Source organism: Cnephaeus nilssonii (assembly GCF_951640355.1).
Source record: "Cnephaeus nilssonii genome assembly, chromosome: 15".
NCBI lineage: Eukaryota > Metazoa > Chordata > Mammalia > Chiroptera > Vespertilionidae > Cnephaeus > Cnephaeus nilssonii.
Window position 1 is genome coordinate 44,224,473 of NC_137086.1, and position 24,686 is coordinate 44,249,158.

A 24,686-nucleotide genomic window follows, 5' to 3' on the forward strand; every position below is an offset into this window, starting at 1 on the left:
GCCAAGCCGGCCAGGGCAAGGGTGGGCATTTTTAAATTCGGAAGAACCGAGGGAGCATGGTCCTTGGCGCGTCCTAAGCGCACAGCGTGGAGGGTCCGGGCTCCGCAGTCCGCAGGAGGCCCCGCCCTGCCCCGCCCCACCCCGCCCCACCCCGCTCCACCCCGCCCCACCCCGCCCCGCCCCGCTCCACCCCGCCAAATGTAAGCGCCCTCGCCCAAGACGGGGCGCTTCCAAGCCAGCAAGTCTCCCTCCCTTTTGCAGGGTGTTCTCCCTCGCCTCTCGCGCTGCCCCCTGGCGCCGTCCCGGCCATGCCCAGCCCGGTGGGTGACCAGGCCCAGTCCCCGCGCTCAGGCTGCTCTCCCGCCCCCGGGACCCCCGCCGACCCTGGCAGGTCCCGCGCTCCCCGACACCTCGAGTCCTCCTTCTCCGTCGAGGCCATCCTGGCGAGGCCAGCGCCCCGCGCGCCCGCCGCCTCCGTGCTGTCCGCCTGCGCCCCTGCCTCCTCGCGCACCTGGCAGGCTCCCTCCCGGCCTCCCGCCTCGGCTCTGCCCTGGGCGTGCCCCGCTCCGTGGCTGCCCGCCTACCTGAGCGGGGGGCTCTACCAGCCGGCCCCCCAGCCCCCTGCGCCGGGGCTGCGCGTGGCTCACCTCTGCGGCCTCCAGGGCCTCGGCGTCACAGGTATGAGGTGCCCCGGGAAGCAGGCGGGTAGGTGGAGAGTGAGGCCGCGACAGTGGGCACCGGTTAGAGGAGAAGTCCCTGAGTTTGGGGACCACACGCGATTGGAGTGGAAAGGGCCCTATGACCCTTGACCTTGCGGTTGAAACTGAGGCCCCGGGGGACTGGCTGAGAGCAGCCCCTGGCGCCAGGCGGCCCCCGCAGGCTGCGGAGGTGGGAGAAGCTGAGTGGGAGGGCGAGTGCCCGAGCAAGAGGTGCCGGTGGACCGAAGCGGGGCTCGGAAGGCTACCATGGCCAGCGCTGGGACTGCAGGGGACCCAACCCTGCTCCTGGGCTCTGCGTCCTCCACGAGGGGTTTGCTGCCTCCCACACCCGCTTTGGATAATGCTTGGTGGCGCAGACCATTCCCCAAAGCAGCTCTTAGGGGGACTCCATGGCCCCGTCTTAGCCCGGAGAAGCAGATGCTACAGGCGGTGCAGCTCAGCGGGGAGCTGCTGGGAGCCGGCCATCCCCAGGCCCCGATGCCGCCTCCGCTGCTCAGGTCTCTGTGAGCTCATCTCCACACTGACCCCTCTGAGCCTGCTTTCTTAGAGTGCTTTCAGGGCTCTGGAGGGGTGTGCCTCCCACCCACGTTGGAGAGAAACCCTGGGTTCCCAACCCCATCCAAATCCATGCCCCTGCAGCTGGGAGCCAGACCCATCACACCACGCCGTGGTTTCTAACCTCCTCACACACCCGAGGTCTGAATTGCACTTAACTACTTTCTATTGAAGTGGTCACATTTTCGAGTTCGTTTTTGCATAGCTATTACATTCACACAGTTCAAATGGCAAAAATGTTTACTAATAACTGATTTCAGGAAGGAAAAAAAGGTTTACTAAGATAGGTGGAGAAATTCCCTCTACCACTAGGTGGCTGACCTCCAAAGACCTAGTTACCCCCATCCCACAAGCAATCAATGACGCCAGTTTCTTGATTCGTTCAGAAGTATTTTATGCATATTTAATACCTGAACACACACACACACACACACACACACACACACACACACACACATTTCCCCCCCCCCCCCCCCCACTAGACACACTGCTCTGTACCTTACTTCTTTCACTTGACCATACAGCTTGGAGATTTTTCCATATCGATCCACACAGAGCTTCTTTACACCTCAGAGTGGTCCATTGTAAGGATGCACCATTCCTTATTTAATCAGACCCTATTAATGTTTCTCGTCTCTTGCTATTTTGCTTACACTTATGGTAAGTCTGGTTTGCCCAGGGGTTGGTGTCCTGGGCAGCCAGGGTCCTGACCTCACTCCCTTCACTGGAACAGTGTGCAGCCCTGGGAGCCTCGCCAAGGCTAATGGAAGCTGAGGGGGTCTTAGTGCTGCACTTCCGTTCCTCTGGAACACTCCCCTCCCAGACAGCCAAACGGTCCACTTTCTCATCCCTTTCGAGTTATACTAGTAATTCAGGTAGTGCCCCCTGGTGGACAAATCTTCATCTCGGTGAGCTGAATAGCACCTGTGTGTGCATTGGGAAAAGTCACCCCTTCTGTCAGGCAGACACAGCACCTTGTCAGGGGGCAACTATTGGCCTGTGGAGAGCGAGCAGAACTTCAGACTCCACGTACCCTCTCAGCTGGGTACCCATGTGCAGGGCACAAACTGCACATAGCGGCCCTATTCAGATATCACCTCCGTGAGGTGGCTTCCCTTTCTAAAAATGCAAATTATCCTCCCCCCAACATACACACACACACTCACTCTGTCCTTCCCTGCTGTATTCTTCTCACTAGCACTAATCACTGTCCGACATACTCAATATTTTCTTTACCTTTTCTATTGCTGAACAGAGATGTTTCTATTTTGTCCTGGAACCATGCCTGACACATAGACATTCAAAAAGCATTTGTTGGATGAACAAAAAGGGGGAAACCTTGAGGGTCCCTTCTCTGCCCATCCTGAGGGGGTTCCTGAGGGAGCCAAGGAAAGGAGTGGAGGGCAAGGAGAGATGGAGGTTCGGCAACTTCTCTTCGGGTCAGAGGGTAAGCCACTCAGCTGGAGAATCGCGGAGGCAGAAGGAGTCTCACAACATTGTCCCTTCTGTCTCCCTTGTTTTGTTATTTCCGTGCAGTCTCTTCCCACTATGCCTCTTGCTGTGTTCGCTAGCCAAAGGCGAGGCAGGGCGTGGAGCTGCGAGCTTGTTCTCTCCCCTCCAACTTGGGTGGGGAGGTGGGTGCTGGCTAACCTCCCCTCCTACTCTTTAGGTTTGGAGCTGACTCACTGCCCAGGCCTCTGGAGTCCCCCAGACTGGGCCCCAAGTGAGGACCCTCGGGACACTGAGAGACCCCAAAAGAGGGTTCGGACTATGTTTAACCTGGAGCAGCTGGAAGAGTTGGAGAACGTGTTTGCAAAACAGCACAACCTAGTGGGAAAGAACAGAGCCCAGCTGGCAGCCCGGCTCCACCTTACAGAGAACCAGGTAGGAACAGAGACTCCCGTGGGGCCCACGCTGCACCGGGGGACAGACACCACTCTCTGGAAGGCCCTGGTCGGTGGGAGGAAGAAATGGGCTTTCTTCTGTGCCAGGCCGTTGGGGGAGGCAGGCCTAATGATTGGATACTCTCTGCATGAATGAGAAAAATAGTCCCATTTGAAATTACATTATGGAAACATCACATCATATTTGTAGATATTAACCTAGAACGTTACATTTTCATACTAAATAAGGAGCTGGCAGTGAAATTAAGTAGGCATTCAAATAGCTGAATATTAAAAATAATAAACATTCCCTTGGACCCCCATACTTCCTTCCAGCTACTGCACCATTTCTCTGCTCTTCTCACAAACTTCTCAAGAACTGGCTGTGTTCCCTGTCCCCATGTCCCCACTTCCCACCTACTCCTTAACTCATTCCAATATGAATTCTTTCCCTTTCATACCTTTGAAACTTCTCATCAGGGTCTCTAATGACCTCTGTGTTGCCAAAGTCCACAGATGCTTTCCTTTCTTTTTTCTTAAAATATATTTTATTGATTTTTTACAGAGAGGAAGGGAGAGGGAGTTAGAAACATCAATGAGAGAGAAACATCAATCAGCTGCCTCCTGCACACCCGCCACTGGGGATGTGCCCGCAACCAAGGTACAGGCCCTTGACCGGAATCGAACCTGGGACCCTTGAGTCTGCAGGCTGACGCTCTATCCACTGAGCCAAACCGGTCAGGGTTCCTTTCTTTTCTTATTCCACCGCTCAGTACAGCTGACGGCTCCTTTTCTCATTGAAACACACTCTTGGTTTCCAGACACCACACTCTCTTGGTTTTCCTCTCAGCTCTCTGCCCACTTCTCTGTTGCCTTTGTAGGCTATTCTTCTCTTTGTGACTTTAAATTTCTCCCCCCAGCTGATCTCATTTATTCTCATGGTTTGAAATGCCATCTATAAGCCAATGACTCCTAAATTTGTATCTTAACCCGCCCCCCCACCTTTTCTGACTTGTACATCTAACTCCTTTCTTGAGGTCTCCACTTGGATGTCTGATGGATAGGCATTTCAAATTTAACATGTCTAAACCTCAATTCTTGACGTTTCTCCCCTCCCCAAATCTGTCCCTCTCCCCACATGTGACCCCACCATCCCTGCTCACAATACCTGGTCATCCTAGATTTCCCCTTCTCTCCCACTACCACCCCGTCAGCAAGCCGTGTCACTTCTACTCCAAAATACAGCTGGAATCGCTTCCTCTCTCTCTGTTGCCCCAGTCCATATCAGCCCCAGCTCTTGCTGGATCACTGCAAGAACCTCCCTGCTATCTCCCTGCATCTCCTTTCATCCATTCTTCACACAGCAGCCAGATGTGCCATGTAAATAAGACTCAACAAGTAAATAGGACTATGTCACATTCCACCTAAAAGCCTTCAAGTTGACATTCCTTGCCCCTGACCTTCACAGGCCTGGGTAATCTGGCCCTCACTGACCTCTTCCATTTCCTCTTCCTTTACTTTCTCTTCTCACTTTTGGTTGTGCCCGGGATGCTCTCCTCCTTCCTGGTCCTCAAATACTCCAAGCTTGGTTCTGCCTCAGAGCCTTCCTACAGTTCATACCCTGCCCTGGCCTGCTTTTCTCGGTCCCCACCAGGCTGGCCTCTTATCCGCTGAGCCTTGACTTACCTAGATGCTGGTTTCTCAGGGAGACTCAAACCCCTGTTTTTACCCCTATTTGCATTTATCTATGTGTTTGTTTTCATGCTTGTTATTAGTGTCTCTCTACTAGACTGTGGGTTTCATGAGGGCAGGGACCATGCCTCTGTTGCTCACCACTGTATCACCATCACCTAGAGTAGTGCCTAGTACGTAATAGGAGCTCAAAAAATACTTGTTGGATGAACGGATGAATGAATGGCAACTGGAATTAAGGAAAGGATGTGTTGGGGGCAATTCTTCCTTTAAATGGAAGAGCAAATTTTGAGTGGAGTGGGTACTGTGGGAATGGGGGAAGCCATGGGAATTGCTAGTCACATTCTGATCTTTGCCCACTGCCTCCAATTATAGGTGAGGGTCTGGTTCCAAAACCGCAGGGTCAAGTATCAGAAGCAGCAAAGGCTGAAACCGCCAGCTGTGTCTGCCATGGCTGCCTCCCCAGACGAGCCCTCCAGCAGCTCTGACACCATCATCCAGAGAGAAGACACGGAGTCAGGAGGGGACAGCTGAGGATTGGGATGGAGGCTCAACCCAGGCTGTCTGGGCTAGCTCTTCCTGGGGACACCCACTGGACCTCCCTGCTCTACATATTAACAAAGAGTCTCATCGGGGTCAACGGGCACCAGAGAAATCTGAACTGTTGAGAACTTTTCCATATTGACTCCTGGGAGCTGCAATAATGTAATGGTCAGGAGCACAGACTTGGACCTTCAGCTACGTCTTTGGCCACGTTCCTGAACTTCTGAGCCTTTTTTCTTCACCTGCATCATGGGTGTGTTGATAACTTAGAGCTCCCAGGGCTAAGATGATGTCTGTAAGGCACTTACAGTGCGCCAGGCCCAGTGCTAAGTGTGTGGCAGCTGTTAAGGCGTATAGGCCCCCTTCACTTGGGGGAGTGGTGCCTGCACCAGCCCTGGCTTTCCCAGGGAATTATCTCTTCCTGGCCTGGGTGTGGAGCAGAGAGGGCCTCCTTGAATCAATGTCTGGGCATAGAAGACTCTTCCCCGACAGAAATGGTAGAGCTGACAGCAAAAAAGAAAAAAGAGGGAAAGGTAGGCTATTTAGTCCACTTCCCCTCACAAGGTTCCCCAAAGTTGTCTTGTTTTGTCTGAACTGTTATAACTCTCAGAAGGAGCTCAGGCCCAGGTGCCTCCTTGAAGCAGACATGTTCCCTGACCACCATCTTTCTCTCTAGCTTCCCACCTTGACACCCCCCTCCCCCCCATCTTGATATAGAGAAATTTGACTCTGCCAAGGCTGGCATTTTACCATAAACTCTGCTGTTTTTTCTTTTCTTTTTTTTTTTAACATATTTTATTGATTTTTGACATAGAGGAAGGGAGAGGGATAGAGAGTTAGAAATATCGATGAGAGAGAGACATCCACCAGCTGCCTCCTGCACACCCCCCACTGGGGATGTGCCCGCAACCAAGGTACATGCCCTTCACCAGAATTGAACCTGGGACCCTTCAGTCCACAGGCTGATGCTCTATCCACTGAGCCAAACCAGTTAGGGCTCTGCTGTTTTTTCATAAAACAGTTATTGTTTACCCCTCTTCACTACCCGGACTCATAGTTCCCTTTCCTTCCCGGGAATCTGCTTGGTTTGTCTCTAAGAAGCCTAACCGATAGCCTACCTCAGTGAAGACAGTCACAAGCATTTTCAGAGTTGGTTTCCCTAAGGCTCCAGGTTCCTGGGTGGTCCTCTGTGGAGGCTATTTAGGATGTAGAGGTGAGCTGGTGGAAGGAGGCCTGCCCTGCCACCTAGTGGTGAAAGAGGGCACGGTCCCTGCTGCTTTGTTTTCTGAGAGAGGAAAGGCAGGCAGTAGAGTCCCAAAGCAGTGGACCATCCTCTCCTGGACACCAGGCTGTAGGCGTGAGGGAGGCCAGGGTCCAGCTCCAAGAACCCTTCTCTGTACCTATCTTCAGGGAAATCCTCCATAATGCTGGACCCAAAGGCAACTCTATTAATAAATCAAAGAACCCAGCTCAATCTTTTCTGCCTCTTCCAGGAACAACTGGCTCACTTCTTCTTCTTTTTAAATCAACAGTTACCTTTCAGCAGTTACTGGGCTCTACCCAATCCCCAAATGTCACCATGAGACCACAGCAGAAGCAGACACAGGTCCCTTTTCAAGGAAGGACAAGGAAACAAGGCATGGTGGTCAGGCCTGGCTCTGGGGACACATGACTTATAGATCAGTGGTTGCAGCTTTCTGGGGTCCTGAATGAGAAAACGGCCCCTCTTTGTTGTCAGGACAATGTGCACATGTACACTCACTCACTTGCATATCATTTTAGGGGATCTCAGACGTGACGTCCACTATGGATCCTACTCCACCCCGCCCCTTCCCCGGCTGCAAAGTCCCTAAGCCGCTGAAGAGTCTGAGACAGGAATAAGTCCAACTTGATCATTGGTAGGACTGTCTGCCCCGCTGCCAGAGGGCCCACGGAGAAGGGAAATACTGTGCCAGACTTTGTGAAGTAAGCTAGTCCTTCCCTTCAGGTTGAGGGTTAGAGAGGATAGGAGTAACTCTGCGGTCTGCTGTCCTACCCCTCGGCTGGGTCCAAAGACTGCTTTAGTCAAGACACACCAGTGAATGGACAGAGACAACAGACACACAAACATGAACTCAGACACAGATGCACACATCAAAACAATACAGCACATCAGCTCTGATACAGGCTCATACTGGCCATGAAGACAGAGACAGATGCAAAACTGCACAAACGTAAAAGCACAAAGGCAGACCCAGCTGGCATGGCTCAGTGGTTGAGCATCTACCTACGAACCAGGAGGTCACGGTTCCAGTCCCGGTCAGGGCACATGCGGGGGTTGCAGGCTCCATCCCCAATGTGGGGTGTGCAGGAGGCCAGCCGATCAATGATTCTCATCATTGATGTTCCTGTCTCTCTCTCTTCCTCTCCTTTCCTCTTTGAAATCCATAAAAATATTTTTTTAAAGCACAAAGGCAGGCGCAGCTCCACCCAGTCCACACACCAAGGGATCTAAACATAGATCAAACGGGCCCGAATTCGGATTCGCGAGTGGGGTAAACCCTCAGCCAAGCCGGGGGCGGGGCCAGTAGGGGCGGGGTCTCCCAGGTCCGGGTCAAGGGTCAGGAGGAGGAGGCGCGCCCAAGATGGCGGCCTCCATGTGCGACGTGTTCTCCTTCTGCATGGGCGTGGCGGGCCGGGCCCGGGTCTCCGTGGAAGTTCGCTTCGTGAGCAGCTCCAAGGTGAGGCCGGAGAAGACCCCTACCCCATCCGGCCTTGGGAACAGCCCCGTGGGACCCCTTGCGGCTCGCAGCTGGGGGTGGGGGGGCTCCCGGTCTGTCCCCGCGCACAGGCTCCGGGGCGGTCACGCGGTGTGCCGGGGCCTCCGAGGCTCCGTGCGCGCCCCCTGCCGCGGACCGGGCCGGCCCGTCGGTAGCCCTAATCCGGCTGCGGCAGGCGGGGCCGGGGGGGGGGGGGATCCCGGGGCTCCCGACCCAGGATGCGGGCCGGCGCTCCTGGGCCCCAGGCGCGGTGGGCGGGGAGGTGTGAGCCGAGGGAACGGAGGTGAAAAAAGCGTGGGTCCTCGGGGAACTTTCTGGGGGGAGGTTTGGGTGGGGAAGGGCCTGGGAGTGCTAAAGAATTTGGAACGGAACCTGCGGCCCGTGGGAGCATTTGAAGGGTTTGAGCAGGAGAGGGAGGTGATGTTGTCACTTTGTGATTGCTTTTTTTTAAAAGTTCGTTATAAAACATTTGAAAATGCATGTAAAGAAAGAAGGTAAAAAAAAAGTCCCTTGCAATCCTGTTCTTGTGCAGGTATGTGTATAAGGTCCCATTTTTATAAACTGCTTTTTGATGCAGCAGTAAATCTCCTTATCTCACTAACCCTGTTTCTGTGTATTCATTTTTAAGAGCTAAAGAATAGTTTTAGTTTATGTCACGGGAGGGCGGCAGTTTCCTCAACCAAATACTTATTTATAGGCCCTTTTGTTATATCTGATTTTCCCCTGAGGTCAAAGATCTGGTAGCACACATACACATCCTTTTGTTCTCTCCAGCACTATTTCCTCTCCTAGTTACGGTTGCCAATTGATATGTGCAAAATGGTATTGCTTTGTTCTCATTTACATGTCTTTGTGTACTAGAGGCTGAATAATTTATCCTGTGTAGGGGCTGTGTGTACCCTTAGCCCTTGCCCAACATGTCAGCCTTCATACCGGTCCAGAAGCCCAGCCCAATTTCCATTGCCCTTTTTTGCACAGGGGACATGGAGCGTTCCTCTCCTTGCATGGCGGTCCACTCCCCTACATCCTTGGCTTCCTCAGCTGCTCACACCTCCGTCTCCACCCCACGGCCTCTAGTATTGATTGGCTTACACTTAACGGTGTCTCATTCCATCACTCCTGGCATGCAGAAATTTTCACCTTTACCATCACTTAGTGCCCCCTGTCTCTCGGCCCCCTTCTTTCTTCACTTCTTCCCTCTCACTTCATTACCACTCTCCTTGCCTAATTGTCCTGTCTCAGCCTTCTATCAAAACCCCAGCTCTGGGAGAATGAGCTGGCTGCCTCCCCATGACGACACCTGATCTGCTGCTGGAGAAAAGCATACGCCTACCCAGACTTAGTGGCAAGATAGTAGGCTCTTTGCATCTATTTTCATCAGATGAGATTGGTTTATGATTTTATTTTGTGTAATTTCCCCAGTTTCCACATCAGTTATGTTTTGTTTTTGAGTGAAATGGAGAAGCTATACACTATTGTGTTGTTTAAATAGCATGAGAATTATTCTTTGGTCTGACAGAGCTGGCTCATAAAACCATATAGACTAGGAGCCTCACATGGGATAGCTTTGATCACTTTATTGCTTCTATGGACATTGGCCAGAATGCTTTCTTAAAAATTTACCAGCTATTATGCCAGGGACGTGACTAATCACAACAGAAACCTGATCACATACAGTGATGCCAACCAGAACGCCATGCTGGTACACATCAGCCAGAAAACAACACTGCTTTTTAGTCTGTCTAGGCTTTCTTACTTTTTAAAATATATTTTTATTGATTTCAGAGAGGGGGAGAGAGAGAGAGAAACATCAATGATGAGAGAATCATTGACCTGCTGCCTCCTGCATGCCCCCTACTGGGATTGAGCCTGCAACCCGGGCTTGTGCCCTTGACTGAAATCAAACCTGGGACCCTTCAGTCCACAGGCTGACGCTCTATCCACTGAGCCAAACCGGCTAGGGCGAGGCTTTCTTACTTTTGAATTAAGTTTTGGCAATTTATATTTTTTTTATAAAATCATCCATTTAATAAAGATTTTTAAAATTTAGTGTAGTCTTAGAGTTTTGTACAATATTTTTTATTTACTTGCCAAGTTAGAAATACATGTGCATACTTTGTGCCCTTTCCATTCAGGTTCAGTTCTCTCCAAGCTTCTTGGAAATACGAATTAGAGCTGTTTTCTTGAAACACTTTCATGTTTTGGGGATGTGTGGTTTTATAGAGGAACAGTTCTGCTTTTCACTTTGTTTTGATTGCTAAATATTTTCTGCATTTTGGTCCTCAAGAAGGAGATCAATATTTATCTAATACTGAGATTTGAGATTGTCAGAGATAATATTCATATCTTCGTGTCCCGTAGCAGAAGGCCAAATTTCATTTTGCGAGATTGGGTCCCGGGGGCCTCAAGGTATGGGTGGGGCTTTCAGGAAGACAGCCGAAGTGCATCCACGGCTTTGCCCAGGGGTTTTGTTCCAGCGGCCCCACTCCACCGTGAGAGCTCCAGAGCTGCCAGAGGGTTGAGCTTTGTGGCTCATGGGTTGCGCAGGGCCCGTTCTGGTCTACACCTCCTGCTGCTTTGACTTTGGGAGGTGTCCCTGGCTAGCCAGAGCTCCACTGCTGGAAGACAGGGCGCTACGCGTGAGGCCACGTGACCGGACATTTAACTGCTGTGCTGATCATTTTTCTCTCTCCCTTTTGTGACAATTCAGTGTTTGCAAGGCACTTCTTTGAGTGAACGGTGGGAGTAAATGCCTGGTGGGGCCAGTACCTTCCCTGGGTTCTAAAGCTGTCTCCTGAATCCCTTTGCACTATGAGAGATGCAATTCAGCGATGGTTTTCTCATCCTTCGTCTTTTTCCTGATGTGTATGGTGCTTTAGACTTCTACTCCTCAAACTTTGACATGCGTATGAATCACCTGGGCATCTTGTGAAAGTCATATTCTGCTTCAGCAGGTCTGGGGTCGGGCCTGAGAGTCTGCATTTCTGACAGTCTCCTAGCTGATGCCCAGGCTGCCAGTCCATCCCCTCACTTTAGTAGTAAGGAGCTAGAGCTTATGGGGTGCATGACCTGTGCTATATCCTGGAAAATACCTGTTCGATATTATTAAATACTCATTTTTCATATGGGAATCAGATACAAAGAAGTGAAGCAATTAGCTCAAAAGTTCAAGCAAGTAAGCATTAGGATCAGTGCTATGATGAGTCATTCTTTTCAGAGTAACCCCTGCGAAGTTGTTGGGTGCCAGGTACTATGCCAGGTGCTGTGAGTATCCGCCCAACCAGGGAAGTAGGGTACATTCTCCCCCAAACTAGGCCTCCCTCTCCCATGGTGTAGGATTTCTGTGCAACCATTAATGGTAGCATCACTGCCCGGATCCTGGAGGGGCATGTGGGTGACTCCGAGAAGGCTGCCCTGCTGTTACCAGCTCCTGTTACCAGGGTACAGGAGGCCCCAGCCTGCTCTGAGCTGTGGCCCTCCTTTGGCCATTCTGAAAATTCTCCTTAGGGTATTCTGGGATGGCTGACATCCCGGGCCCTCCTCTCTGAACAGGCTGGAAGAAGTGTGACTGGCAGTAGGTCAGAGCTGCATTTTCAGAGGAGGCAGCTATGGGGCGCTGACCATGCTCCGTGACCCCTCCTGCCTCTGCTAAGAGGTAGCATGTGGGGGCGAGGCGGGGTGGCCCTCCAGGAGCCTTGGAACTGTCCTCTGCCTCTTCTCACGGCCATCCTGCTCCTCTCTGCCCTCTTAGGGAAAGGGGCTTTTTGCCACGCAGCTGATCCGGAAGGGGGAGACCATCTTTGTAGAACGGCCCCTGGTGGCTGCACAGTTTCTCTGGAATGCACTTTATCGCTACCGAGGTGAGCCCATCCCATGCCTCCTGCTGCTCTGCATGGAGAGCTGCATACTCCCCACTGGTGGGCGTCTCTGGGTGTTAGGAGGGAAGGCTGTCTTCCCTGGGAGAACGGCCCCTGAGAACCACTGTCCGATCTCAGGCTGTTGGGGCTGTGAGCCTGTAGGAAAGAGGCTCTTCCGAAGTGCTGCCCGGGGGAGGGCTGTCACTCAGGAGGAACTCAGAGTCCACCCTGATAATAGAAGGGCCTGGATGTCATGCTGACGGGCTCTGTGCCAAAGTGGAGCCTTCTACCCGAGGCCACATGCCCCTTGGTGAGAAAAGGCTGCATTAAGGTCAGAAACCAGCCACATGCTTCCCCCCCTACTCTTTTCTTAGGCCAGAGATAAACTGGAAGGAAGGTCACTTTTTCCCAAAATGTTGGGAAAGTCCGGTCTTGGGGAAGGGATGGGAGCCCCACGGACTAAGTCCCATTGAGAAGCAGGGTGCATTCTTTAACGTATTCATTTACTCACTTTCTAAACATTGTGAGCACCCACTATGTGCCCGGCACGATTCTAGCCCGGGGATACTGCTGTGAAATGACAAAGGTGGACCCTGCTCTCGAGACAGACTGTCATGCCTGGCTATCTCCCCCAGCCTGTGACCACTGCCTGCGGGCACTGGAGAAAGCGGAGGAGAATGCCCAGAGGCTGACTGGGAAACCCGGCCAGGTGCTGCCTCACCCTGAGCTATGCCCTGTGCGCAAGGACCTCCACCAGAACTGCCCCCACTGCCAGGTGAGTGTCCTTGGGGAGTGTACCGGAAAGGGGCTGGTGGGAGAGACCTTAGCTGAAGTCCCCTTTGGGGAATCAGCAGCGGAGACGGACCGGTCCCGGCCCCTGAGAACCACAGTGTAGGACAGGACATTGAAAAGGCCGTTTCATCCTCTTGTTCCCGTCCCTTTGTCTGGAAAGTAGGCTGGATGGGAACTTGTCCTCTTCCTAAGATCCTGGGGGGGCTCTCCCCTCTACCTGCTAAGCTCTCTTTCTTTCCCATGGTTTTACAAGCCTGGGGCAGTAGGTGACCCCTCAGGCGCCCCCAGAGCACTGTATGCTTTCTCACGGCACAGTACCCTGGGCTACTGCTCAGGGGCTGTTTGTGGAAGGAATGCAGTTAGAGGAGGTGAGTACCACATGGGACATCTGTGCTCCACCCCCTCCAACAGGTGATGTACTGCAGTGCAGAATGTCGGCTGGCAGCTGCTGAGCAATACCATCGGGTCCTGTGCCCAGGCCCCTCCCAGGATGACCCCCTGCATCCTCTCAATAAGCTGCAGGAGGCATGGAGGTAGGTGGCATTTCATTTCTTCTTTCCTTTATTCCTCCCTCCCCTGCCTGCATTCAACAGATGCAGCCATTTTTCTTTAGTTACCATCCCCCAGAATTCCCCCACCCCCATTCTCACAGTTAAACAGAGGTCACATTACCCAGCCCTCTGCCTTTGGTTTGAGCTGCCAATCCCACCATCCTCAACATTTTACACCTTCCCATAAGCCTATAGGAATGTAAAGTCCTGTCCAAGCCCTTGCCAATGACTTTCTCTCTCCAGTCTGTAGCAGTCAGACTGGACTTCCTTGAAAACAGCTACTTGGAGGGAATTCCTAGGCCAAACCTTTTTCTTTCTCCCCAGGAGTGTTCACTACCCCCCTGAGACTGCTAGCATCATGCTGATGGCCCGGATGGTGGCCACAGTGAAGCAGGTGAGCCCACCTGACCCTGCAGGGAAGCGGAAAAGGCTTCATTCAACCCTCGGCCTCAGTCTCCTGCTCGGATGCAGAGTTCCTCGTGGGCTTTCTAAAGGACAGCTGCTTCCTACGGAAACCCTAGGAGTTGATAACCATAAATCTGGCAGGGGGTGGGCACTCATCTTGCCTATAGGCTTTGACCTCTGAGAGGACATTCTTGTGCAGCAGCAATTCATGCATTCGGTTTGTAAGCACCACTTTTTTAGGATTGTGTCTCTTACATAAAGTGAGAGAAGCCATGCTAACCCCTCCTATTACTGTTTTTGCTCAAGTGCTGAATTGGCTAGATTGGCCCCAGTTGGGGAGATAGCTGGGGATATACAGGGTCGGAAGGAAGTCCCAGGTCAAGGGAAGGGTCTACCTAGAAGCTCAGGTGTGATGCAGGGGCGACAGTGGCAGTAAGGATGTGGTGTCTGAGTCCATGTGTGCACATGCATGCACAGGTATGTGTGAATGTGACCCGAAACATTTGTTCACTGCAGGCTAAGGATAAGGATCGTTGGATCAGGCTCTTCTCCCAGTTCTGTAATAAAACGGCCAATGAGGAGGAAGAAATTGTCCACAAACTCTTGGGGGACAAATTCAAGGTTGGTCTTTTCCCGTGCCCCCTCCACCCCAATAGCCTGGAATATTCTGTGGCTTCCTGAGGAGCTCCACATTTGGTCCCTTCCTAGTGAAAAATCTGTTCAGAGGACTTGACATTCCTGCCATTATTTAACTTCATGACCTAATGTGGACCCAAAACTGGGAAGTGGGATAATGACAGAGGAAGGAGGGGTGGAAAAGCAAGACCTCATGATAGGACAGCAGTGGGTATATCAGGTATAATGAAAAAATGGAGGGTTGGGGGTCCACAGGGTCAGGGAGCAGTAAGTATCCACTGCCAATCAAAGAATTTCAAAATCTGAGGACAGTGGATTTCCACGCAGGAGCTGCCCGAAGGTGGAAGCAGATGTGTGAAAAGGCATCTGGGTGGGTCTTCCTGCATTGAGTCCTGAGGAAAGGGTGGAGGGGGAGAGTCAGGCTGGTCTGGAGGCTGGTTAGGGGTGGCTGGGGGTTGGTGGTGAGAACAGGTGTTCTAAGCCAGGCTTCCTTGGCCCTGCTGGCAACAAGGGCTGGAAAATAGGGATTTGGGGTTTGCCACTCTGATTTGAAGTAGACCAGTGGACTGCCGTAGCTCTTTGCAGATAAGGACTGTGGCCTTCCTTTGCCCCCAGGGAGAGCTCAGTCTACAGAGCTGGCCCTTTTCCTTCCCTCACAAGGTCGTCTGGGCCCTGCCCTGCCTGGGTGCTGATGGGAAATCCTCAGGGATGCACGTCTCTCCCTGTTTTTCCTAAACCAGGGCCAACTGGAACTTCTGCGGAGACTCTTCACAGAGGCCCTTTATGAGGAAGCACTCAGCCAGGTGAGTGTGAGGAGGGTGGGACCAGTGTCTTCCCCAGTCACTCCAGCTCTCTAGGGGCAGCTGGGGCAGCATTTTCCCCTGGGACAGCCAAGCGAGAGCTGACTTGGTCTTTGGGAGTTGGGGTGGGACTGACTCACAGAAGACTTCCTGAACATAGAGTTGTATCAGGAAGAAAAGCAAGTGGCTGGACCCTGAGTGCTCATCTCTCTTTTCTCCCCCACAGTGGTTCACTCCAGATGGATTCCGGTCTCTCTTTGCTCTTGTTGGGACCAATGGTCAAGGAATTGGGACCAGGTTAGGAGACACTGTTCCAGACATATTGGACTTGTCCCTCGGGGCTTGGGAGGGAAATTGACTAAGGAAGGTAGCCACAGCACCTTTTAAGACTAGGTGGGCCAGGGTGCAACTCTGCGGCCAGAGTGCTACATTGCACATATTGATGGGGGGTCAGAAAGACAGCTGGTGGAGTCTGTTCCGACTGGGATTCTTGGTCTGTGGGGAAGACGGGGCCCCCACCCTGGAGAAAGAAATGGGTTTAACTTGCCTGGAAGTGGAGAGCCCTGTTAGCTGGGCCTCCTGCTCTCCAACCACTGCTGCCTGGGACCCCCAGCTCCCTCAGCCAGTGGGTCCATGCCTGTGACGCTCTGGAGCTGAAGCCACAGGACCGCGAGCAGCTGGATGCCTTCATTGACCAGCTGTACAAGGACATCGAGGCAGGTGGGTGAAATGGAGGCACCACCACCCCACACCCCACACCCTGGTCAAATCTGGACACAGTTTTCCCCAGGGACCTCTGAGTTAATGATGGGGGCCATAATCCTGTGTGCCTGTGGGAAGCTTCAGATCTGTCCGAGGGACACACAGAGAAGAAATGGGCCTGAGATCCGTGCAAAGGCTGGATGCTGGGGGTGGGGAGTGCTGGACAAATAGAGCGCTATCATTTATAGAAAAGCAAGGCTCATGCCTCAGAGATGTAAGTTCAGGTGAAACGGTAAGGATCAGCTGCATTTGTGTGGTAGGGTGGCAGGACAGCGAGGCAGTGCCTTTCCTTATAAACCTAGTTTCCTTTTTCCTATAAAATGGGTAGAATAACACCTGCATATTACTTCTTACAGCAACTGGCGAGTTCCTTAACTGTGAAGGATCAGGCCTCTTTGTGCTTCAGAGCTGCTGTGAGTCCTGCCATTGAGGAGCGGTGCCCTCATAGTTATAGTTCATCTCTTTTGTTTCGCTCCTTCTAGGCTGATGGGGTTGAGTCTGGGAGTGGGGTTATATCTGAGCTTCCCTTGGAGATTCTGCTGGTCCTTTTTGGTCCATCAGTTTTTCATTCATTCATTCATTGGACTGCTGGTGCCTTAATCTATGTTTATATATAAAAACTTCCAGTGGGTCAGGCCTGTGCTCTGCAGGGCACTGAGCTCTGATTTTCTCAAGAGAAGCATGAACTGTGCACCTCCACTGCCCTGCGAAACTTGGCAGGGAAGTGTGGTGAGAGCCTGGGAGCCCTCAGGATCTGGGGAGGAGGGAACTCAGGCTAGCAGGCAGTCCTCACCTGCTGGGGAGGGGTAGTCCGCTCAGACTATTGTCTGTTCTAGCACCCAGCCTCCCACCCTCTAGTTTCCTCACTGCAAATCCTCTTCCCAGGTTCCAGAGCCACTCTACCCTCCCAAACTGGGCTCTCAGAGGGCCGGGCTCACCTGTTACCAGATGGCCAGTAGCAGACAGGACTGAGTTAGTGGTCTGGCACGGGCAGCCCTTTCAAAGCCCTGTCCCTCTTTGGTGAGACACTGGGAACACAACTGAAAGTCAAGGTGGCCAGTGAGGAGGAAAGCAGGGGCAGACACGGACGGTGGGAGAGGGAGCGATGTGGGATACACTTGTGACTCAATGGTCTCAGGAAAGCACTGGACAGGGAGTCAGGAAACTTGAGCTCCAGGATCTGCACAGCCCTAGATAGATCCCATCCTTCCAGAAAACAAGGAAGGATGGGCCCTAGTGCTGTACAGAGTTGAGGCTGTTTTTATCAGTCAGCAATCCTCATTACCTGCCTCTCATGACCCAGGCAACCACAGCTGTGTCCCCAATGCAGAGACCTCCTTCCCAGAAAACAACTTCCTTTTGCATGTCACCGCCCTGGAGGATATTAAGCCAGGAGAGGTGAGGGGGCTGGGAGCTGTGGGGAGCATGGGGGGTGGCGGTGGGCCTTGCAAGTTCTCTCCGGAGATTGGGAGCGGCAGTGGCTAGGGTCTCAAGTTCAGGCTGTTGAGTTGAATCCCCCACACCCCAGGGCATGAGTCTGCTCCTAGATATTCTCTAACCCCACCTCTTAAAAAATAACTCCAGAAAGCCTCAGAGCAGTGTTTGAGAAATAGCTGTGTGCCAGGTTCTTGTCCCCAGCTACCTTGTGATGAACAAATCTGCAACTTGTAAGAAAGCAGGAGATGGCTCTTTGTGGCTTGGACTATGGGGCGCTAGTGTGGGTTTGGGGTCCTGGTTGTCAGTGCTGCACACAGTCTGGTTGAATCTTCCAGGACAAGTTGATCTCACCAAGATAACCTCTAAACCCAGCCACTGATCTTGCCCTTAATGCCTTTAAGCCTGGCCTGAGGCTAACTGCCGTCCCCTCTCTGCCTCATCCGTAGATTGCTAGAGCCCTGTAGTGACCTGCGTGCTGAGGACACAGAGGAATGGATCGGGGCAGCCCACCCCTTCACTGAAGGGCAGCTCGGGCCCTTGGGGATGGAGCAGAAGTTGGGGATAGGGTAGTGATTGGGGAGTCCCTAATCCCATCTAATGGCACAGACTGTCAGACCCCACTTCTCTGCCTTCCAGGAAATCTGTATCAGCTACTTGGACTGCTGTCAGCGGGAGCGCAGTCGCCACAGCCGCCACAAGATCCTCAGGTGCCTGCTGGGGATGTGGTGGGCAGCTGGGCTCAGATCCTCTATCCCAGTGGCTGCCTGACTTTTCTCCCTCACCACCCCCCATCCGCTGCAGGGAGAACTATCTGTTTGTCTGTTCCTGCCCCAAATGCCTGGCAGAAGCTGATGAACCCAACGTGACCTCAGAGGAGGAGGATGAAGAGGAGGAAGAAGGAGAGGCAGAAGATGCAGAGCTGGGGGACGAGATGACCGATGTGTGATGTCACCATGCCTGGAAGGGGCCCTACCCCAGACTCTGCCAGAAAATGGGGCCTTCCCCCAGAGAAGAGGCTTGGAAGGAACTCCCCACTCCCGTTGCCTGCTCCCCCGCCCCGGCCCCCATTCCAGCTGTTTCTGCCAGAGGGCAGGAAAGAGGCTGGACCCTAGGCCCTCCACTCCCCACCAGACCTCATGCCCTGGACACTGCTGCTGAGTGGCTCGGGTTCTGCGCTGCCGCTGAGCCTTTCAGAATTGGCCTCCTGACGTACTCCATTCCAGAGTGTGAGCGGCTGGAACCAAGGTCAGGGCCTAACAGTATTTCTTCCCCCTTGGCCCCGTGGCTGCACCTTCCCATCCATCCGAGGCCTCACCCCTCTCTACTTGCTATTGAAGGGGTAACAAAGGGGCAGTCTGAGAACAGCCTTACTTTATTGAAGAAGAAAGAAGAGGGGGTGCGTTGCCCTCACCTGCCCCACCTCCCATCATTGTAGCTAATAAGGCAACTGCCTGACTACTACTAGCACAGCTGAGTGAGGCAGGAAGGAGGAACTGGGCCTCCAGAGCACTTTCCCTAAGGCTCTGCCAGGAAACACTCAGCCAGGGGGAATTACCTTCCTCTCCTTGGACATCTGGGGGAGTGGAGATTAACTCCTTCCCCAAACCCCAGAATCTCTGTTTTGTGCCTTGCCTTTCAGGCCCTGGCACAGTGGCTGGCCCCACGCTACGGAAAAGGCTTCTGGCCTCCCTCAGGAGGGGCGTGTGGGTGATCATTACCCCTTCCTCACACCACTTCCCATTGAAGACTCTAGCAGCATGGCTGAGACCTGGCGGGTGACAGGCCTGTGCTCCTTGGGATGCTCCAAATGGTCCCCTGGGACCAGCTGAATATGGGTCAGTTAGGGGCTCTCCTGGCCTCAGTCCATCTTTAGGGTCTCCACAGAGGAACACTGAAGTCTTCCAGAAACCTAGAAGAGCTGGGTTAGATACTCGGAGATTAGCCCTGACTGTATCCTCCAATCCCAAATTAGCAGTACCCCTCACTCTTGTTTTGGGTGCTGTGGGAATTATAAACCATCACTTGCAATTCCTTTCTGCCTACCTTCCCTAAGGGGTCTTCACACCCCCCTGCTAAGGGGTCCTAGGAAGGCAGGCGCCTGCCCACAGGCCCTTCCCTGGATTATGAGCCAGGTGGAGCCTGCCTGTCTGGCCTATTGGGTTCTTGCTCCTTCACAGCAGGCAGCATCTCCTCCTCCCCCCACCTGCCCACTGTTCTCAATAAAATGTGAGTGGTGACAGGCCTCTGAGGGAATGCTTGGTGAGAATAACTTGACAAGCTGCTGGAGCACACAGCAGTCATGTGGGTGGTGAAAGGGCACGGAAGGTAGACCAGATAATGGCAAGAGGTGGGAGCTCTAGCTCCCCAGTTTAGGCTCATCTCTGGTCCCACCTACGCTCTGCTTTGCTGATGTTCTAAAGTCCCAGAGCAAGGATCCTCCATGGGCAAGCATGGTTCCCCAGCTCCAGGCAGCAAGATGAGCCTTCTCCCCAGGGGACTATGGCTCCTAAGATCTTAAGCAGGAGGCTGTGTTGGGATCCAAGATGAGCAATCTGAGCGGTGGTCCTAAAGGCCCTCGGACAAGTCATTTATAGTCTCTGGGCCTCAGTTTCCTCCCCTCAACACAAGGGCATGGGGCCAGATGGGTGAGTTTGAAGGCCCTCCCACCCATGTGCTCTTATTCTAGGACACAGTTGCAACCCTGATGAGAGGCTTTATTGCTAAAAGTCAGTGAGGGTTTATTAAGTCCTCAAACACCAGCTCCTTAAACCACCCCAGTAACTGCTGTGAAGGACACAGGAGACCCTGGGTGGGGGAGGCTGGAGCCAGGTGAGATGTGACAGGTCACAGATGGCTCTCAGGCCACCTGCCTTTAGCCCCTTTTATTCCAGATTCTAGCCAAGAAGCCCTGAGGCTTGCATCTTCCCATAGCATGAGACACCCTTGGGGGCCCTGGTGTGACTTCCCTTAGCCTAGCTAAGGCCCAAGCCTTTTTCCTCTACCTGGCTCCCCTGTCCCCAAATGCTATCTCCAAGTCCCAAACACCAGAATTTCTGGATTCCCCCTTCCCAGCCTAGAGCTGGCTGGAAGGTGGGACCAACTCTTCTACCAGAAGGTCCAGGGTGGTTGCAGCAGCTCATAGGTGGGGATGCTGGTGACATTGACCGGAATGGAAATGATGGCCCATGGCAGCCCATGCTGTTCCAGGGAGCGGCGGATCATGTAGCTGGGAGGGCATGAAGAGAGGTGGTGATGGTCACTTTCTCAGCACCCCATTATGCCCCACTGTCCCCATCACTCTGGGAGTTCCAGAGCCCAAGGACTTTTGACCCTCCAACTGGTTCACCCCAAGATGAGGCATGTGGGAAGGGACTGGTGATTGCCCTTGACCTCCAGTGACAAGGAGCCCTCACCCATCTCGGCCGAGTAGGAAGAGGGCAGGGATGTCAGCCGTGCGCTGGGTACTGTCCTGGATCATCTCCACATAGAAGCTGTCATTGTCAACTGCGTTGTCGGAGATGATCACCGCCCGCCCGCCATGTTCCTGTACCACCCGGGTCTTGGAGAGGAAGGAGCAGCCCCTGGAAAAGGTGATGAGGTTAAAGGAAAGGCAGGGTCTTAGCTACCCCTCCCCCAGGCCATCACCCTAGGAGGGTGAAAGGACCATGGATAATTTTTCATAAAGGCTCATAAATAAATGGCCAAAAAGCATGGATAATCTTAAAGACTCTTAAAATGATGAATTATTTAAAAACTATTTCAAAGGACCACCACCACCACTGATCTTAGGAGCTTCCCTATTCCTGCCCTTCCTTCCCTTGCGCCAGTGCCTGCCCGCTCCTCACCCCCTCTCCACCAGAGCGATCTGGTCCTGGATGAAGAAACCGTTGCTGAGTTCTCCGCAGGCCTCTGAAGGTTCCGCGGGGACAAGGTGAATCTGCTCATACCTTGTGTGCTGAAAGACATTTAGACAGATCGAAGTGTGAGGAGACGCACCTGCTTTAGGGCCGGGCTGACCTCCTATCCATCAGTTCCTCACAAGGTGTGAAGAAGAGGTGTGGGGTGGTTTCTGTGTGCCGGGTACTTCATTCTCACAAAATAGTTGTCCTATCCCTTTCCAGGAGATAGGCAAGGGAGTTGGTACGGACCCAGAATGAGGAAGTAACTTGCCTTACGTTCTATCATTCAGAGGTACAGCTAGCAGGGCCCTTGGTTTTTCCCTGTGTCATGTTCCCAAAGACAACGAGTCCCTCCGTGGCGCCCAGGGAAGTAGCTGGAAGCCCTTCCTTCCTTCCTGCACTGCAGCCCCTGCACTGCTCGCTTCCATGTCCCAGCACTCAAGTACTGGTTGAAGGGAGGAGAGGGATCACCTCAGCTTAGTGAGGAGCAGATGGCGACAGGATCAGAGAGGAGGGATCCTCCCCGAACTTACAAAGATACCACCAAAATCCTTTGCAGGTGTAGCTGTGAAAATGTATCGAATGTCTCCAGGACTCAGCACTTGGAAGTACAAATAATCATGGATGCGTAAGCCTGAAAAGTAAAAAGTACAGATGAGAAGCCCCCATGGACCCGGTGTCATCAAGAAGGCTGTCTATAGTCAGGGCCCAAGGACTCAGTTTCAGCCAACTGGGTCCTCCAGTGGGTGAGACAGATGGTCCCTGCCTTGGGGAGGATAGAGTTGATACAGACAGACAGTTAGTAAATGTTAGTACAGACAGATTTATAACTGCTGCTGCTTACAAAGGTGAGCCAGGAAGCCTGAGCTCTCGTGTGATCTCTGAGGGTTAATCTGTCTTTGCTCTGAAGTGGACCTGAGAGTTTCAAGGTGAAGATGTGTTAGTCTGGACACAAAACACTCTCCTAAAACTGAAAAGTTGACTCTTGTCCCACTGCCATCCTCCTGGGCCACCACTATCATTTCTTGTCCTGACTAGTCTACCTTCTTCCCTTTTTGCTCTCTAAGGTCCATTCCCCAAACAAGAGCCAAGGATATTCTTAAAACATCTTAAAGCACATGGTCATGTCACCACGCCCCTGGCTTCAAAACCCATCAACAGCTTCCCTTTGTACTTAAAGTCTAAACTCTCAACTATGGCCTGCAAGGCCCTGCTCTATCTGGCCCTTGGCTGCTACTCCAACCTTATTTCCTTCCTCTGTTCAAGCGACACTGGACTCCTTTCAGTTTCTTCACTCTGAGTCCTCTTGCAAGCTGTTCTCTGGGAGGCTTTCTACCCGCACCTCACCCCACTTCTACCTCTTTACCTGGCTTACTCCTACGCATCTGTTAGGCCATAGCTTAAATGTCACTTTCTCAGAGAAATCTGTATGACTGCCCTCCTTTATGCCCATTCAAAATACACTTTTTCTCCATTGACAATTGCAGTATAATTTGTAATTCTAGATTCTTCATAATTTTTTGTTTAATGTCTGTCTCCTCCACTAGAGCAAGGACCATAAGTTTATAGCTGCATTCCATGCTGTATCCACATTACCTAACAGTGGCTAGGATATAGTGAGTGCGCAGTAAGGGTTGTTGAATAAACAGCTATTTCCAGCTCCACAGCACTGAGGAAGAGAACTGCCAGAACCAGGTTTTTCCGGGGTGTGGGGACTTCTCTTCAGCACCAAAGTGTAATGTTTCACCTGAGCGTGAGTCTCTGGTTTCCTCAGCCCACTGGGACTGATGAATGTGGAAGGGTGAGAGCCGCTGCAACCGGTCCATTAGTCAATCAACAAACCACCACTGTGTGCCAGGGTGGGGACTGACTGGCTTTAGTTGTCCTTGTCTACTGCCCAAACCAGCCACCAGGTAGAGCTCCACTGCTTTGGCACTGGGCTATGCATCCTTTTATCTTGGGAGTGAGGGCTTGCCATCAGAAGTCCTCCCTGGGTTAGCACTAAATCCCTCCTCACCTACACACACACACACACACACACACACACACACACACACACATCTTTGCATTTGCTGATCTGTGTAAATTAAGCGTGGTATACATATGTGTATGGGTATATATGTTTCTGTGCTTGTGTAGGTGCAAACAGGTTGTCTATGTACATCTGTGCTTGTGTGTGAGCCCACGTGTAGGGATGTGTGTTACCACATATGCTCACATAAACAGCATGCAGGATCTCTAGCGGTCCCTGGTTCCTCCTCCTCTTGGCCGCTCCCTCAGCCACCTGGGTCGGCGTTAGTGGGGGTAAGGGGGAGTCTTGCTTCGATGTAGGGAGATGAGGCTCAGAGCCCAGGCTCAGGCCGCGCCCAATTCAAGTTCCTAAGGACCAGCACCCACCCGCTCCAGCCGCCTGAACTCGCCCGGTCCCCAAGGTGACCCGTGGCCCCCAGCCCGAGCCGCGCGCAAGCCGGCCGGCCCGCCCCACAGCGCAGCCCCGCCCGTTGCCGCTCACCGTGGGCCGCGACGCAGGCGGGGAGCCAGAGCACGAGACAACACCAGCCCGCGGCGCCGACGACCATCTCCGGGGCCCGGCCGGGCGCCGCGCTTCCTTCAGCCTCCCCGCCGCGCGTTGCTCGCCGACTTCAGCCTGACAGCTGCTCCGGCCTCCCCGCCTCGGCCCGCTCCCGACGCTGGTTGGCGGACGGGAACGAGGCCCACGGCTGATTGGCTCTGACGCCTGCTCTTCTGGCCACACTTCCCACCGCTGCGCCCTGGCCCACTTCCTACTGGTCAAGAGAAGTGGGGCCGAGGGCTGATTGGTCTAAACTCTCAACAGCAACTGCGGCCCCCACCTCAGCCCCGCCCCGGCATTCCTCAGTTTGGATTGGACTCCCCACGACCTCCGGGAATGGTGGGTGGGCTGGCAGGGGATGACCTGGAGCTGGAGGTGGGCTCCCGGCAACACTCGCTTCAGCCGCCGAAAATCCTCAGCTCTTGCGGTCTCGGCGGGTTCTCCCTGCGGCCGCCTCACGGCGTGATTTGCCTTCTCCCAGTTCGCTTTCCTCCTCCCCGTCCCCTCCTCGGAAAGATCATCTAGCGCCCAGGTGGTCGCCGCGCCCCTCGCCAGCTCTCCCCTGCCCAGGCCCACCAGTGCTTGCGCGGCCCCAATGGAAGCGCTGCGGACGCGGCAGATGCAGCCAACCCTCGAGGAGGCTCTGGCCGGTGCAGAGCCAGAAAGCGGACCTTGGGACCCGGTGCCCACGACAGCTTCTCTACCACTTCCTGTGCACTTGTGACTTTGGCTCCCTTTCCTAAGCTCCCAGACTCAGTGTCCTCATCTGTAAAATGTACGTGATAACAATACCCACGCAACAGGGTTGTGAGCACTAAATGAAA

At 53.2% G+C, this 24,686-nt stretch overlaps 3 protein-coding genes across 3 annotated transcripts; 2 read left to right on the plus strand and 1 right to left on the minus strand.

Annotated features, from left to right (window-relative positions):
* Window positions 1–308: 308 nt before the first annotated feature.
* Window positions 309–5,383, plus strand: NOTO (notochord homeobox; the record flags this gene model as incomplete). Its single annotated transcript, XM_079791639.1, has 3 exons — window positions 309–678; window positions 2,944–3,158; window positions 5,225–5,383. The coding sequence occupies 3 exons, from the start codon at window positions 309–311 to the stop codon at window positions 5,381–5,383; spliced, it is 744 nt and encodes a 247-aa protein (XP_079647765.1).
* A 2,627-nt stretch (window positions 5,384–8,010) lies between these two features.
* SMYD5 (SMYD family member 5) lies at window positions 8,011–19,157 on the plus strand. Its single transcript, XM_079791946.1, has 14 exons — window positions 8,011–8,112; window positions 11,903–12,011; window positions 12,644–12,783; window positions 13,212–13,333; window positions 13,676–13,745; window positions 14,273–14,377; window positions 15,133–15,195; window positions 15,419–15,489; window positions 15,806–15,912; window positions 16,311–16,367; window positions 17,258–17,352; window positions 18,028–18,098; window positions 18,193–18,636; window positions 19,031–19,157. The coding sequence occupies exons 1-13, from the start codon at window positions 8,017–8,019 to the stop codon at window positions 18,335–18,337; spliced, it is 1,251 nt and encodes a 416-aa protein (XP_079648072.1). The 5' UTR covers window positions 8,011–8,016; the 3' UTR covers window positions 18,338–18,636; window positions 19,031–19,157.
* On the minus strand, window positions 18,746–24,010 carry PRADC1 (protease associated domain containing 1). Its single transcript, XM_079791947.1, has 5 exons — window positions 23,803–24,010; window positions 21,824–21,924; window positions 21,237–21,346; window positions 20,805–20,972; window positions 18,746–20,617 (listed from the first exon to the last, which is right to left on the minus strand). The coding sequence occupies exons 1-5, from the start codon at window positions 23,867–23,869 to the stop codon at window positions 20,497–20,499; spliced, it is 567 nt and encodes a 188-aa protein (XP_079648073.1). The 5' UTR covers window positions 23,870–24,010; the 3' UTR covers window positions 18,746–20,496.
* Window positions 24,011–24,686: the final 676 nt, after the last annotated feature.